Source organism: Macrobrachium nipponense, chromosome 28, assembly GCF_015104395.2.
Source record: "Macrobrachium nipponense isolate FS-2020 chromosome 28, ASM1510439v2, whole genome shotgun sequence".
In the NCBI taxonomy this organism is placed as follows: domain Eukaryota; kingdom Metazoa; phylum Arthropoda; class Malacostraca; order Decapoda; family Palaemonidae; genus Macrobrachium; species Macrobrachium nipponense.
Window position 1 is genome coordinate 31,052,378 of NC_087217.1, and position 15,402 is coordinate 31,067,779.

Below are 15,402 nucleotides of genomic sequence, written 5' to 3' on the forward strand. Positions count from 1 at the left end.
CGATTGAGGCTCAAATAAGCCAATCGTCTAGGTAGAGAGAGATCCTTATCTTCGCAAGATGGAGCCACCTCGCAACGTTCTTCATAAGAACGGTGAACACCATCGGCGCCGTGCTGAGACCGAAGCAGAGTGCCCTGAACTGGAATACCTTCCCTTTCAGGACAAACCGCAGGTATTTCCTTGATCGGGGATGGATGGGGACGTGAAAGTATGCGTCCTGAAGGTCTAATGAGACCATCTAATCCCCCGGTCTTAAGGCTGCTAGCACAGATTGAGGTGTCTCCATCTTGAACTTCTGCTTGGTAACGAAGCGGTTTAGGCTGCTGACATCCAGAACGGGGCGCCACCCCCCTGACTGCTTCGGCACTAGGAACAGACGGTTGTAAAAACCTGGAGAACTCAGGTCGAAGACCTGCTCCACCGCCTGCTTCTCGATCATTTGATCTAGTAGATCGTGAAGCACTTTCCGTTTTTCTCCCTGATACGAAGGAGACAAATCCTTTGGTGTCGAAGACAGCGGGGGTGACTTCAGGAAAGGAATTCTGTACCCCTTTTTCACGATGTCCAGAGACCAAGCGTCGGCACCTCTCTCTTCCCAGGCTCTCGCGAAATGTAGAAGTCTGGCTCCTACCGGTGGCTGAAGGACTTCCATCTCACTTCTTGCTCTTAGAAGGAGCTGGGGTCTTGCCTCTGAAAGAGCCTCTTCCTCGAGGGGCTGGCTTCGAGGAAGAAGCAGATCGAAAGGGCTTCGATTTCTTCACAGCAGTGGACCCAGAAGACGATGAAGCTGTAGGGGTCCTCGATGACTGAGCCAGAAGGTCTTGGGTTGCTTTCTCCTGGAGACTAGAGGCTATGTCCTTTACCATAGACTGGGGGAAGAGATGGTCTGAGAAAGGAGCGAAAAGTAGATCCGCATTTTGCGCTGGCTGAGACCGATTTAGCGGTAAAATTACAAAAGAGTGCTCTCTTCTTACGCAGTCCCGTGCTGAAATGAGCAGCCAACTCCTCAGAACCATCTCTGATGGCCTTGTCCATGCAAGACAATACACTGGACAGCTCCCCCAGACTAATGGAATCAGTACTTCTGGACCTGGCATCCAAAACTCCTAGGCACCAGTCAAGAAAATTAAAGACCTCTAGCGTCCTGAAGAGGCCTTTAAGGTGAAAATCTAGCTCACTATGCATCCAAGAAACTTTCGAAGAAGACAGAAAAGATCTTCTGGCGGCATCCACAATACTTCCAAAATCTCCTTGAGCCGAGGCTGGAAGCTTAACTCCGACGTTTTCTCCCGTCTAGTACCACATACCAGCCTTGCCACAAAGTCTTGAAGGCGGTAAAGCGAAAGAAGTCTTGCCTGAAGCTTTTCTCTTTTCCATCCAATCGTGGACCTTGCGAAAAGCTTGCTTCGTAGAAAGCGACTTCTTCATTTTCACAAAGCCCGAGATCTTAGAAGCTTTGGATGACGAAAACTGAGAGGGAGGAGTACGCGGAGCTTCAGGCTGAAAAGACGAGTTAAGACCTTGTAGTCCGTCGAGACGGGAGCCAACTGCTGTTCTTCGTCCACTTCGACGAAAGCGTCACTACCTTCCTCTTCAGACACTGGAGAAGTCGGAGGAAGTAAGGAGGAGTCACGAGCTTTCTCAAAAGAGAAAGAGCGGCGAACAGGAAGAGTTCCCGCTTCTACCTGCGCTTGCGGTGGTGGAAAACTGACGTCCGTAGGTGTGCGCTTGGCGTCCAATGCCAGTCTTCTGGCGCCGGCTGGAGCGCGCTCGACAGCTACAGGTGCACACCTGGCGTCCACTGGCGCGCGTTTAACTTGCACCGAAGCTCGCTCGGCGTCCACTGAAGCGCGCTTGACTTTCACAGAAGCGCGCTCGGCGTCTAAAGAAACGCGCTTCTTATCAACAGGTTTCGTAGTAGCGGATACAACCGCTTCTCGAGAGCGAGAAACGAGTTTCTCACCTCCTCTAGAGAGCCGCTGGGGAGCAGAACGAACTCTAGAGGGAGACTCAAACGGAGAGAGAGACGAGCGAGGAGAAGGAGAGGGAGAACGCCTCGACCTCTTCACAGGAAGATTGTCATCCTTCCTACGGCGACGTGGGAAAGTCTCTCTAGAAGAAATTACATCTTGAAGTTGCTGCTGCAGCGACTGGAGAATCTTGCTTGTAGGTGAAGCCTCCTTTTCTGGGGAGGGGCTGATCCTGTGAGCAGGAGAGTGGCGAGGGGACGCCTTCTTCCTACTCCCAGGAACCGCCACTTCACGCACCTTAGAGCGACTGCGGCGCTCGAAAGAGTCATCTAGTAAAGACTCCGCCTCCGAAGAATCCTTACGCTTCTTCTGCGGAGGAAAAGCAGCAAACGCACTATCTGGCGAAGAGCAAAGTTCTGGAGAACAACTTGGACGTGAAGCGTCCCGAACACGAGCCGTCCTTTTCAGCGGACGTGATGCAGCATGAGAGCTCCACCCCTTGCACGGGGAGGAAGCTTCAGAAGAGGAAAAGCACTCCTTGAGGAGACGTGCACGCGCACGCTCCTTGGCAGTCTGGGTAGGTTCATCAGAAGCTGCCGAAGGCACGTCAGATCGGTGGGGGTTCCTCGTAACCCTCCTTCGACTTTCGACATGCTCTCTCCCCGTAACCTGGGAGTCAAGCAGAGGTCTAGGTCTAGAGGCGGAATGAGGCCGATCTGACGCACCCTCCACTACACAAGGGGCACTTTCACTGCACTTTATAACTTCACTTTTGCTCTCCAGAGCCAACACTTTTGATTCTAAGTTACGAATCGACTCAAGAATTAAAGATAAAGTATTACCTTCTACAGACACTGCTTCAGGGCCCGAAGGCAACACTACAGGGGTAGGAGCATAAACTACAGAAGGAGGGTTAGCAGGAGAATCATTAAAATCTTGCCTACCCGAAACACTCCTGGAGGAAGACCTCCTTAACCTATCTCGCTCAAGTTTCTTAAGATAGGTTTCATACGCCTTCCACTCAGAATCTGTTAAGCTTTCACACTCCTTACAACGACTTTCAAACGCACATTCATGCCCCCTGCAAACCTTACAAACAGTATGTGGGTCTACTGAAGCTTTCAGTAGCCTACCTCTACATTCAGACTTAGAGCAAAATCTAGCGGTAGCTGAACTAGACCCTGACATCTTGATCAAAGAAAAATCAATACCAAAATCAAATCAATCCACAGTCAACGTGTGCCTAGCCACCGATCCAATTCAGATACCAAAAAAAAAAAACAAAAGGGATACTCAAGTAGCCAATAAGTTTCCAAAATCTGGACGGAGGTGCTGCAAACGTTGTTTACAGCACCGGCGACAGAAAAATTATGAATAGAAAATGGGAATGGTTCCTGATACCCGCCTCCCAGCGGCGGGAATGGGTACTAACCAACTGACTCCCACTGCGTGTGTCGTAAGTGTTTAAATTTCTGTCGGATTCGGAAAAATACAGCTATATATATATCTGACAGGTAAGTTTCATGAACAAACTGTTTATTCCTATACATAAAATGTATTTTTTGTTAATATTTTTGGGGGTCTCGAATACATTAATTGTATTTATATTATTCCTTATGGGAATTATTGTTTCGGTTTTCATGGGAGGTTCTAGAACAGATTATGTACGAAAGCCGAGGTTCCACTGTAATGATTAAGCTGCCTCCAGTACTCGGTGCTTACGCTGAGCCCGGCAGGAACAGGATGAGATTATCTGTTAAAGTCGTTCTTAACATTCCCATTGGTGGGCAGAACTCGTCACCTACACAGATGTTTGAAGCATTACCTGTGAATTTTGAATTCAGCTGCTGTACAAGTGGAACTAATAGCTATGTAATTACATGGCAAGTTACTTACATAGAAAAATTTGTTATAATAATATGTATGTGCATCAAATAAGATAAAGAATTACTTGCTAAAGAACAATTATACAATAACTTCCTATAATTTTATCAAAGTGGATTTCTTATATTTACCGAAATGTTTGAGGCAGATTAACAACCCTATGCAAGTAACGCTGCATCCTTTTTCTCCACAAAATCAGCATGATTACACCTGCAATAAAGTAATAACTTAATGTGCATCAAAACACTTTTACAAAAAATATCAAGAGAAATTTTTATGCATCTGTCATTAACATTTTTTAAGCATTTCAGCGTTAACTTCAAACAAGGAAGTGTACTAGGAAAAATCTTACAATATGTCACAAGTGATTGATCTTGAAATGAAGCCACCAAGAAACTAACTTTCATAGTTATGTATATGTACTACTACTAAAATATGATATTGTTATGATACAATAAAGTTTGTTCATACTTACCTGGCAGATATATATATGTAAGTGTTTACATAATAAAAATATGGAATGTTAGTCCATATACGTATATAAAAGACTAAAACTAAAGAGGTCAACCAGATTGCTTGCAGGAATGTGATCAGACTAGAAACGCTAAAGATGACGTATACAATAAAAGTAGGCTAAGATAACATGCCGTCACCTGTAGTCATTCATTTGTTTATAAACTCTAGTCCAAGCTCCCTGCTTGAGACAACTACCGCGACCTATAATTCAAACGGCCTACGTGATCTGTAGCGTGTCTCATTTTGATTGTGTGTTCGTATGTAACTATGTCATCTGATTGTATGTTCATATGTTCGAGCTACTATCTGCTTCCTTCATAACTTGTAACAGAGATGGCAGACGAGCAGAATAGAGTTAGCTATCGTCATTAGAAGACCTGTACCTCTTTACCTAAGCTTTATCATGTAGAGAGAATAGAATTAGCCATCATCATTGGCAGAAGCGATCAAGCTATCGTCATTAGAAGACTTGTACAATCATACCTGATCTTCACCATGTAAATTCAGAGAATATAAGTATTTTTGTACTTCGTGGTTTCTACTAGATCCTCACCTCATCACCGAATCATCATGAGTTTAACACATCGTCGTCATAACCAAGAAGATAATACCGACTTCGTAAGTGATCTACAAACCCCAAGTCACTCCATTGAATATGGAAGTGCAATACCAACCGACTTAGCGTAAGATTATCACAAGTCTAATATTACCTCATAGGGCGCATTATTATACAAGGCAAGAGCCCTAAAATATATAGCTGTATTCTCTGAAGTCCGACAGAATTTCAAAACTCCCGGCAAACGCAGTGGTCGGCCAGGTGGTTAGTAACCATTCCCGCCGCTAGGAGGCGGGTATCAGGAACCATTCCCATTTTCTATTCAGATTTTCTAAGGCCACTGTCCCCTGAGGGGAGGTGGGTGGGTACTTGATTATATATATCTGCCAGGTAAGTATGAACAAACTTTATTGTATCATAACAATATAATTTTGTTCATGACACTTACCTGTCAGATATATATATAGTTGAATCCCACCATTGGAGGTGGGAAGGGACAGAATAGGATGATTTTAGGAAACAAATTGCATGCAGATGATTGACATCTTGGTTCCACCTGTTAGCATAGCTGACTTCGTGATTACTGTCACCCAAGTCGGCTTTTGCTTTACTAGAGTCTCCAGCAAGGTAGTGACCTGTATAGCTGGTGAGTTCTAGATGATCTGTCAACGGGAGCATGACCACAATGTGACTAGACCATATTAACCATACCACGAGGGCTAAGAAGTAAGTTATATCACCACCTGACCAACCTAGCCAAAGTTAAGGATGTTTTAACTAAGGCTTAAGAATTGAGAAGTCCGCCATTGGCGGCGACCCAACAACTGAAATTAACAGCTCTTCCTAACCATTTTCTACAGGATAGGATGAGTGGTACTTCTTGCCCCCAAGATTGTGTCTGCAGACACGTATGGCCCTAGCAAGCCGCAGATCTCATATGTCGTCTTCACATCCCGCAGGGAGTGTGAAGCGAACACAGAGTTGCTTCGCTAAAACGCGGCACTCAGTATGTTACTGAGTGCCATTCTCTGTTGAAATGCTTCCGAGCCCGCACCCTCACCTCGTGAGCATTTACTTTAAAAGGTTTAAACTCTTTGTCCAAACATGACAAATGAGCCTCTTTGAAAAAACTCCTTAACAATAACGCCAGGGCGTTCTTCGACATGGGCAAGTCTGGTCTTCTTACGGAACACCGCAGATTGCCCGAATGACCTCGACTTTCTTTAGTTTTATCTAGATAAAACTTGAGAGTCCTGACAGGGCACAGGACTCTCTCTGGCTCTTGCCCAATAATTTGTGCCATCCCCTTAATCTCCAAGCTTCTGGGCCAAGGATTAGACGGGTTTTCATTCTTAGGCAAGAACGGAAGGCTTAGAGAACACACCGCATTATGTCCTCTAAAGCCAAAACATCTGATGATGGCTTAAACCTCACTAACCCTCTTGGTCGTAGCTAGAGTGGTTAGAAAATTAGCCTTTCTGGTCACGTGCATTAAGTTTACAGAAAGGAGAGATTCGAAATGCTCTGATATCAGGAACTTCAGACTACGTCTAAGTTCCATGCCGGAAGCTTCGATCTAGACAGTTTCGAGATTTCCACAGACCTCAAAGATCGTGAAGGGCTTTGTTGTCCGACAGATCCAAATCTCTGAGCCTAAAGGCCGTCAACAACATATTTCCGTATTCTTTAATAGTTGGAACTGCCAGCTTATCCCATTCTGCGGACGGAAAGGGAAGACAGTAGTGTAATTCACAGAGGTCGAGGTGGAGGAAAAGCCATTCTTCCTGCACTATTTCCAAAACGGCCCACTCCGATTGGTACACTGCAAAATAGGCAGCACTTCTTTGCCTTGGCAATAGCACTTGCCACTAGTCTTGAAAAGCCTCTCGTTCCGATCAACTTCTCTATAGTCTGAACGGAGTCAGACTCGGAGTGGAGAGGTTTTGTGGTACTTCTCGAAGTGGGGCGGTTAGAGTAGAGTGACTCTCTCGGGAAGGGTCCTTGGAAAGTGCGCTAGGAAGGACGTGACCTCTGTGAAACCAGTCTCTAGAAGGCCAACATGGAGCGATCAGCGTCATGCTCGCTCCCTTTGACGCCAGAAATTATCTTATTACTTCTCCTAAGAGTTTGAATAGGGGAAAGAGACTAAACATCCATCCCCGTTCAATCCCATAGGATGGCGTATATTGCTACCGCTCCTGGATCGAGAATAAGGGAGCAGTCTAGAGGAAACCTCCTCATCTTCAACATTGCGAAGAGATATGTCACAGGACGCCATTAAAGTCTCCACAAACTCCGATATACTTCTAAGCGAAGATTCTACTCGGACGTCAGTATTCGTTGCAGTCGATCAAGACGATACACACGGACGTTCTGCCAACGTGCAACGAAGCTCTTGAGGATTGTTATGTTCCGTGCTTGTTCTCACAACAAGCTCTTTCTCATTAACTCAAACAGGGACCGAGAGAGTGTTTCTCGATACTTCTTGAGATATGACAATTTGTCGAAAATTGCATTTTTCCTAACTATACAAACCTGAGGTCCTTTAACAATAGGAAGTAGCTAGCGGCAGCTGGAACGGTCGTAAGCTTCGAACAAGGGGAGAACGGTAGTTAACTGCTTGTCCGACAGTCGCGCCTGGGAGGTACACAAATCACTTTTGCTTTTGGCCCATGCAAAATACGCAGAGTGAGGGGTGGCATGAGGAGGGACTATATGTAAAGGACCTCAGGTTTGTATAGTTAGGAAAAATGCAATTTTCGACAAATTGTCATTTGTTCCGATACGTAATACAAACCATCGGTCCTTTAACAATAGGAAGACTCACTTCTTGGTGGGAGGAATCTGAGTCTTTTGATGAACAGACTGGTGTTCGTCCATCCCTGGAATGCCTCCCTGGTCGTAAGAGCGAGGGAGGAATCCAAGCCCCTGTCCGATTGATCGGGGTGTGCATCGCAGGATCAATGGTCAGGCCTCTGGGCCAAGTACTAAGAGAGAGGCAAGCGTATCTCTTCGTACCAGCAAGCAAGAACTTGTTCCTGTTTGCAAGAGACAATCATAAAATTATGGGTTTGTCTCAAGCTGGCATACACTTCCCTCCCCCTTGTTGGAGGAAGTGGTGGATTATACGACCTCCTATCCCTGTGAAAGGGATAGGATGGGGCTCTGTTGAGTAGCTCACTGCATCTTTGTCCTTATCCAGCAGGGTGACGACCGCGTCCCTCTACCCACAGGTAGAGGGGAAGAAAAAGATGGGAAGAGGAGCCAGTCACACTCTCATTCACTCATCCTTTCTTACAGTCACACCAGGACTCGATGCTGTTCAGCCTGCGAGGGTCTGGATTCGCTACACAACGTGTTGAGCAGCCACCACGGGTCCCAAGGAAAAAGATCCAAGGACCTGTGGGCAATATCCTGAAGGTAGAAGGAAGGTGCATGTGGTCTGGTTGGACCAGACCCCTGCCTTCAGTACCTCGCGCCACAGAGTTCTTGCGGACAAGCAGCATCTCCTTTGCATCGAAGGCGGGTTCTGAGTCTTCGCTACGAAGTTCGGTACGAAATCGAGGCGTCACGGATCCCCATCCCTGGATGCTTGACTTCGCAGGAGAAGTCATGCAGTTTCCTCAGAGGAAAAGAAGGGAATAGTCGCATGACCTATCCCTCTTCTCGACTTCGGTGATGTCCAGTACCCATACTGGTCTGTCCGTCTGCAACGAAGAGTCTCGCATCCTCCTATCCCCATGCAGCGAAGTTCTCGGTAGTGGATAGGACACCGACACTCCATGGTGGGTGTCGATGGTATGGGTACTGTGACAAGCTATTAAGACGAAGTAATGATTGCTCTGTAACAACCGAACTAAGCCAACAGCGTAGTTCGTAACTGACTCGGGAGCTCTGACAGCTGCCAACTGACTGCGTTCGGTAGGAGGCAAGTTGTCCAAGCATCCGAGTAAGTCACGTGACTTTCGCCCTTAAAAGGCTTATGCCGAGAGACCGAACAAATAGTATATTTGTTTGTCACCTATGCCAGACTGTGAGGTGATTATTCTCTTAAGGCATGTGCCCAACAGGCGAAAGTCAATTGCCTTCTAGAGACCGAGGTCCCTGAAGGCAAGACATTCTCATAGTTGTTGAATCTCAGCTAAGGAGAAACAACACTATGTGCCGTTGAAGACGAAGGTAGACATTGAATGCAACCTACGTCTTCACAGACGAATCGAGAGAAGGATTCTCAAGATTCATAACCTGTGCTTACAAATGACTGAAAACGCTAACCGCTATTTCATTGCTGTCCGGTGAGAAGTGGTAGTTGCAATGAAAGCGGGGCGTTCTTCAGTAATGAAACACAGGGGAGAGCCGCCTGAAGAACTGCTCATGGGCTGAACGTTTGGAAGTAGAGCTGGCAGGTGTGGGAGTAGGCGATGTCTTTCAATACATCTGCTAATCCGGGGTGAACAATGAATAATTGCACACCTACGAATAAGATATATTTTGAGGACCAACTCAGATTCCGTAAAAATCATTCGCATTATCGCAGTGCGATGCAGCAAGAGACTAGTATTACAGAATTCTGTTACCGTGCGGTAAACAGAAAGATGAAAGTCGAAGAGATATCTCTGTTGTAAATTCTCGCAATACTGAAGGCGATGAATTCGAGCGTCACAACAGTAGATGGTCATTCATGTATGAGAGAATCCCCGTTAATCAGAGACTTAAGTCCGTGATTGTTAGGCAGAGATACGGTTGGTATTCAATCAAAGCAGGAGAGAAAGGCATAACCAACAGTGCATCTCGAGGCGGCAACTGGTACTGAAATGCCTCGGGCAATTCAATACGCAGTAGCTCTCGGTGACTCGTCATCCTGAGTTGCCAAGTAATCCTTTCCACGAAGGAATGCGTTCGGCTAGAACCGCCGAGCATAAAAAGATATGCTCAAGCAATTATATTTAGGCGAAACGAATTTCGGTAAATACAAAAGCTGAAATGGTGTTGTCGTGACAAAACCATAAGTATATAAAATTGAAAACCTGGAAAACTCCTGGATGGTTGCAGGCAACCCCGAGTTGCAGTTCAATTAGAATACTCCTCGTCTAAGTCGCAATCCGTAGAGTAACTAGGATATGCGCCTACCCCTCGGACAATTCAACTGCTTAGCAGAATCATGTCGCGAGGTTAATATACGTAGTATATTTGTAGGATTCTGAACAACGATCTCCATCCTAAATTCTTTCCTTCAAGAAAACAAAATAAGGATTGGAGATCGACCACCTTCGATCTCTATCAAAGAGAGTGAAGGAGAAGTCTTCCTCGAAGGAAAGCTTCAATGGTGAACAGAATAACTAAGACGATAGTTCAAGCCAAACTGGATGTTCCCGTCCGTTCTTCTCTATTCCAGGTTGGTCGCCTACTGTGAGATAGTCTTGTTTCAGCAGCAGTCTTCTTCCTAATGCTAGAAATTCCAGGAATTCGAGCATAGGAGAGGTTTCCGATTATCGTGTAACAATTATCGGGGATTCTCGTCTCGCTCACTTTGGGCCGTGGTTTCGCCTAAGTGTTTGGAGATCGTAAAAAACTCGAACACTCTGAATGCGCTAGAAATTCCGTAGAATTCTAAGCACTCTGCGAAACCCCCACCGAATTCGTCAAACGATATCGGCTGGTGGTCCTCTCGATTCCCGTAGAAATCGAGAATGGGGTAGGATCCCTCCTCAACGACCGGGACTTACGTCAGGTAGGACCCGAAGGTCCCCCGGTAGCGCAGTCCCCAACGTGGGATCCTACATAGAAATGATATTGTTAAGATACAATAAAGTTTTGTACATACTTACCTGGCAGATATATACTTAGCTACAGACTCGGTCGTCCCGACAGAATTTCAAAACTCGCGGCACACGCGACAGGTAGGTCAGGTGATCCACCATTCCCGCCGCTGGGTGGCGGGGTCTGGAACCATTCCATTTTGTTTTCCTAAGCCATAATTCTCTTCCACCTGTCTCCTGAGGGGAGGATGGGTGGGCCATTAATCGATATATCTGCAGGTAAGTACTATGTACAAAACTTTATTGTATCTTAACAATATCTTTTTTGGTACATGAAAACTTACCCAGCAGATATATACTTAGCTGATTGGCACCCTTGGTGGCGGGCAAGAGACAGCTAAAAAACAAAATAATACTTAAACTAAATACATTAAAAAACAGGGAAAAAACAAAAACAAAATAATACTTAAACTAAATACATTAAAAAACAGGGAAAAAACAACCTATGTTCTTGGATAAAATAATCCATGGTTCCTACCTGATTGGGCTGAAGACTTCATGACTACTGTCGATGAGTCTGCCTGCCTCAAGAGTTTCAGCGAGGAATGAACCTATGGCTGAATAACTCTTTGGATCGTGTCAATGGGGGCTAGCCCGCTTACGCGACAGAGCCTATTCTGGATCGTACCAATGGGGGCTGACCCACTTACATGGTAGAGCCTTGACCTTTTGTCATATCAATGGAGACTCGCCCTCTTACATGACAGAGTTAAGGTTACTAAAAATAATCACAAGGAGCACTGAAGCCAATCCCGATCACCTGACCATGTTAGTACTGTTATAATCTATGAATTGCAAGAGGGTTCCCTATCCCTCTGACAATTAACCAATAAAAACAACCACCAATAAAAGATACTTTAAACACTAAAGGAAATTACGAAGGATTAGCCTCAGCCCTTCTCCCAGCACTGAATTCGCCAAAACATACGCTCCCAGAGCAAAGCACTTTTCGTACGAAATTTTTACGTCTCTTAGGTAATTCGAGGCAAACACAGAATTACATCTCCAAAACGTAGACTCTATAAGTGCCTGCAGAGACCATGTTTTGTGAAATGCCATTGACGTAGCTATGGCTCTCACTTCATGCGCTCTTACTCTGAGAACCTTGAGGTGCTCTTTCATCGCACTTAAGGTGAGCTTCCCTTATTACATCCTTTATGAAGAATGTAAGGGCATTCTTGGAAATCGATCCTTTTCGGATCTCTTACAGAGCACCAAAGACTTTCTTCTGTTACCTCCCAGCAACTTTTTCTTCTCCAGGTAGAACTGAGTGCCCTGACTGGACACAAAGTCCTCTCTAGTTCTCTTTCCTGTTAATGAAGATAGTCCTCTTATTTCTCAAAGCTTCTTGGCCAAGGCTTTTGAGGGATTTTTCATTTTTTGCTAGAAAAAATGGTTTAAAGGAGCAATCGCTGAATCCTTACTTAAAACCCACTTTACCTTTCAAAGCTTGCAACTCGCTAATTCTCTTAGCTGTTGCTAACGCAAAGAGGAATAATGACTTTCTAGTTAAGTCTCTAAAGAAGCTGCGTGAGACGGAGGTACGAATTTTCCGACATTAGGCTTTAACTTTAGGACCACATACCAAGTTCCAGCTAGGTTTCTTGATTATATAGGTCTTTCGTTGGTTTTTGAAAGACCTTATAAGGCGGTCATGGAGATCTTTATTATTGGTCAGATCTATTCCTCTATGTCGAAAGACTGAGGCCGCATACTTCTGTAACCTTTCACTGTTGATACTGCCAGGTTACAGTCTTTTCTCAAATATAGGAGAAAAGTCTGCGATTTCAGTGCAGAGGTACTGGAAGAGGATATTTTCTTCCCCTTACAACCATCTTCCTAAACAACTCCCACTTCGACTGATATACTTTAAGAGGTGGAGACTCTTCTGGCTCTTGCAATAGCCTTCACCACTTCTCGTGAAAAGCCCCTTGCTCTGACAAGTCCTTCGACAGTCTGAAGGCGGTCAGACTTAGAGAGGGGAGTTTTTGTGAAACCTGTCGAAGTGGGTTGTTTGAGAAGATCGTTCCTCAGTGGGAAGCGATCTTGGAAAATCTACTAACCACTCCAGCACCTCTGTGAAACCAATCGAGAGCTGGCCAGAAGGGAGCGATGAGGGGTCATTCTTGTTCCTTCGAGCAAGCGAACTTTCTCAATACTTCCCCTACTATCTTGAAAGGGGGAAATGCGTATGTGTCCTAGCCCGTCCAATCTAGCAGAAAGCTGTCTACTGCTACTGCTTGTGGATCCGAGATCGGGGAGCAATAGTTCTCTAACCTGTGATTCCTGTTGGTCGCGAACAGGTCTATATTGGGCCTTCCCCACAGATGCCATAGTTGCTGGCAAATCTGAGGATTGAGAGTCCATTCCGTGGGTAGGACTTGTTCTTTTCTGCCTCAACAGATCTGCCCGGACATTTTCTCTCTCCCTGCACAAACCTTGTGAGAAGAGAGATTCTTCCTTTCCTGAGCCCAAATCAGCAAGATCCTTTGCTGATTCGTACAGGGAAAAAGGAATGCGTCCCCCCTTGTTTCTTTATATTAGCGAGGGCTGTTGTGTTGTCCGATGTGAATCTGAATCCCCAGACCTGAGACCGGGGGTGTTCCTCGAAATGAACTAAAGCTAGATGAATGGCTGTTAGTTCTTTTTTGTTTATGTGCCAGGACACTTGTTCTCCTTCCCAAGTGCCTGACACTTCTTCCGAACCTAGGTCGCTCCCCACCCTGAATCTGAGGCGTCTGCAAATAACGGTAGGCGAGGGTTCTGTAAGTGAAGGGAGATTCCCTTGCTTAGTTTCTGTGGATCTAACCACCAGCGGATATTCTCCTTGATCCCTTTCGAGATTGGAAAGGTTTCTCCCAGATTGTTGGACTTCCAATCCCATCTCTCCTTCAGATAAAATTGAAGGGTCGTAGGTGTAGTCTTCCTAAGGAAACGAACTGTTCCATCGAGGAGAGGGTCCCCAGTAAGCTCATCCATTCCCTCACGGAACAATGTTCTTTCCTTAAGAAGACTGCCACCTTTTCTAAGCAGCGTTCTCTCCTTTCCTGCGAAGGATACGCTAGAAAATCCCGAGAATCCATCTGAATCCCCAGATAGACAATACTTTGCTGGGGAGTCAGCATGGATTTCTCCGCGATTGACTAAAAGTCCTAGGGACTTTGTCAAATTTAGAGTAAATAAAAGGTCCTCCAGACATTTTTTCTCCGAACTGGGCTCTTATTAGGCCAATCGTCCAGATATAAAAGAGATCCTGATCCCTTCCAGATGTAGCCAATAAGCTACATTCTTCATGATGTCCGTGAAGACTTGAGGGGCAGTCGAAAGTCCGAAACACATCGCTCGGAACTGGAATACTTTCCCTTGGAACATGAATCTCAGATATTTCCTTGCTGCCGGATGAATTGGCACATGGAAATACGCATCCTGAAGGTCCAGGGACACATCCAGTCCCCTGGACGAAGAGCAGACATAACAGAGGAAGACGTCTCCATCGAAAAATTTGCTTTTTCTTCAAAGACAAAGAAATTCAGGGCACTGACGTCTAGAACCGTCTCCATCCCCCCGATGCTTACGGTACCAGGAATAGCCGATTGTAAAATCCTGGAGACTGGAGATCTTGAACCAGTTCTACCGCTTCCTTGGAAATCATCTGTTCCACTGCTTGCAAAATAGCAAGCTTTCGGACCGGATCCGAGTCTTTGCAGTCAACTCCTTGGAGTTGTCGTCAAGGGAGGATTTTCCCTGAAGGGGATCAAGTATCCTTTTTCAGGATCGAGAGGGACCAAGAGTCCGCTCCCTTCTGCACCCAGACTTTTGCAAAGTGGAGTAGTCTGGCGCCTATTGTCTGGAGGAACTCCCTGCTCATCTAGACTTCCCGAAGGACATTCTAGATGGTCTACTCCTTCTATCTGGTCTGCGACCTCTAAGAGGGGTCCTAGAAGAGGAGGCACCTCGAAAGGGCTGTACAAAAGAGGGTCTCTCTTTTTTCTCGATAGGCACGGCCGCCTAAACTTCTTGGCTGAGTGAGTGAGGAGATCCTGAGTTGCCTTCTCCAAAAAGTAAGAGATTTAGCAACCTCTTTTACAGTCTCCTGTGGAAACAGATGAGGGGACAAAGGTGCAAAAAGAAGAGATGTTCTTTGTAAGGGTGATACGGCTCTTGCTAGAAAGAGCTAAAGACCGATCTCTTCTTTAAGACTCCCGTTCCGAAAAGCGAGGCAACTTCTACGGAACCGTCCATAACCGCTCTGTCCAAAGCAAGCCAGGACGCTTGAAAGTTCCTCCATGGAGGACAAAAGTCAGTGTCCTGAGCTCTCTTAGCTAACGCTCCCAAAGAAGCCCAGTCCATGAAGTTGAAGACGTTCCAGGGTCTTAAAGAGGCCCTTTAGAAGGTGGTCCAGCTCACACATGCCCCATGTTGCTTTAGCAGAAAGCAAAGACTTCCTCTGGAAGAGTCCACTAAAGAAGCGAAATCCGCGTCTGCGGATGAAGGGAGGCCTAACCCAATAGGTTCCTTGGTCTCGTACCACCTTCCTGGTTTACCTGTTAACTTGGAAGGAGGGCAGGAAAAAACTGTTTTGCCCGCTTCCCTTCTGGAAGTCAACCACTCTGAAAAGGTCTTTATAAGGCCTTTTTCATACAAAGAGCAGGGCGCA

The 15,402-nt window shown here is 45.8% G+C and overlaps 1 protein-coding gene across 3 annotated transcripts in view; it reads right to left on the reverse strand.

The window, feature by feature from the left end:
- LOC135201640 (palmitoyltransferase ZDHHC16-like) overlaps positions 1-15,402 on the reverse strand; it is a 288,552-nt gene that overhangs the window by 271,425 nt on the left and 1,725 nt on the right. For all 3 annotated transcript variants that reach the window (XM_064230731.1, XM_064230730.1, XM_064230732.1), the window contains exon 2: positions 3,986-4,064. In XM_064230731.1, the coding sequence (XP_064086801.1) occupies positions 3,986-4,056 (71 nt within the window). In that variant the 5' untranslated portion in view covers positions 4,057-4,064. The remainder of the gene's footprint in view (positions 1-3,985; positions 4,065-15,402) is intronic.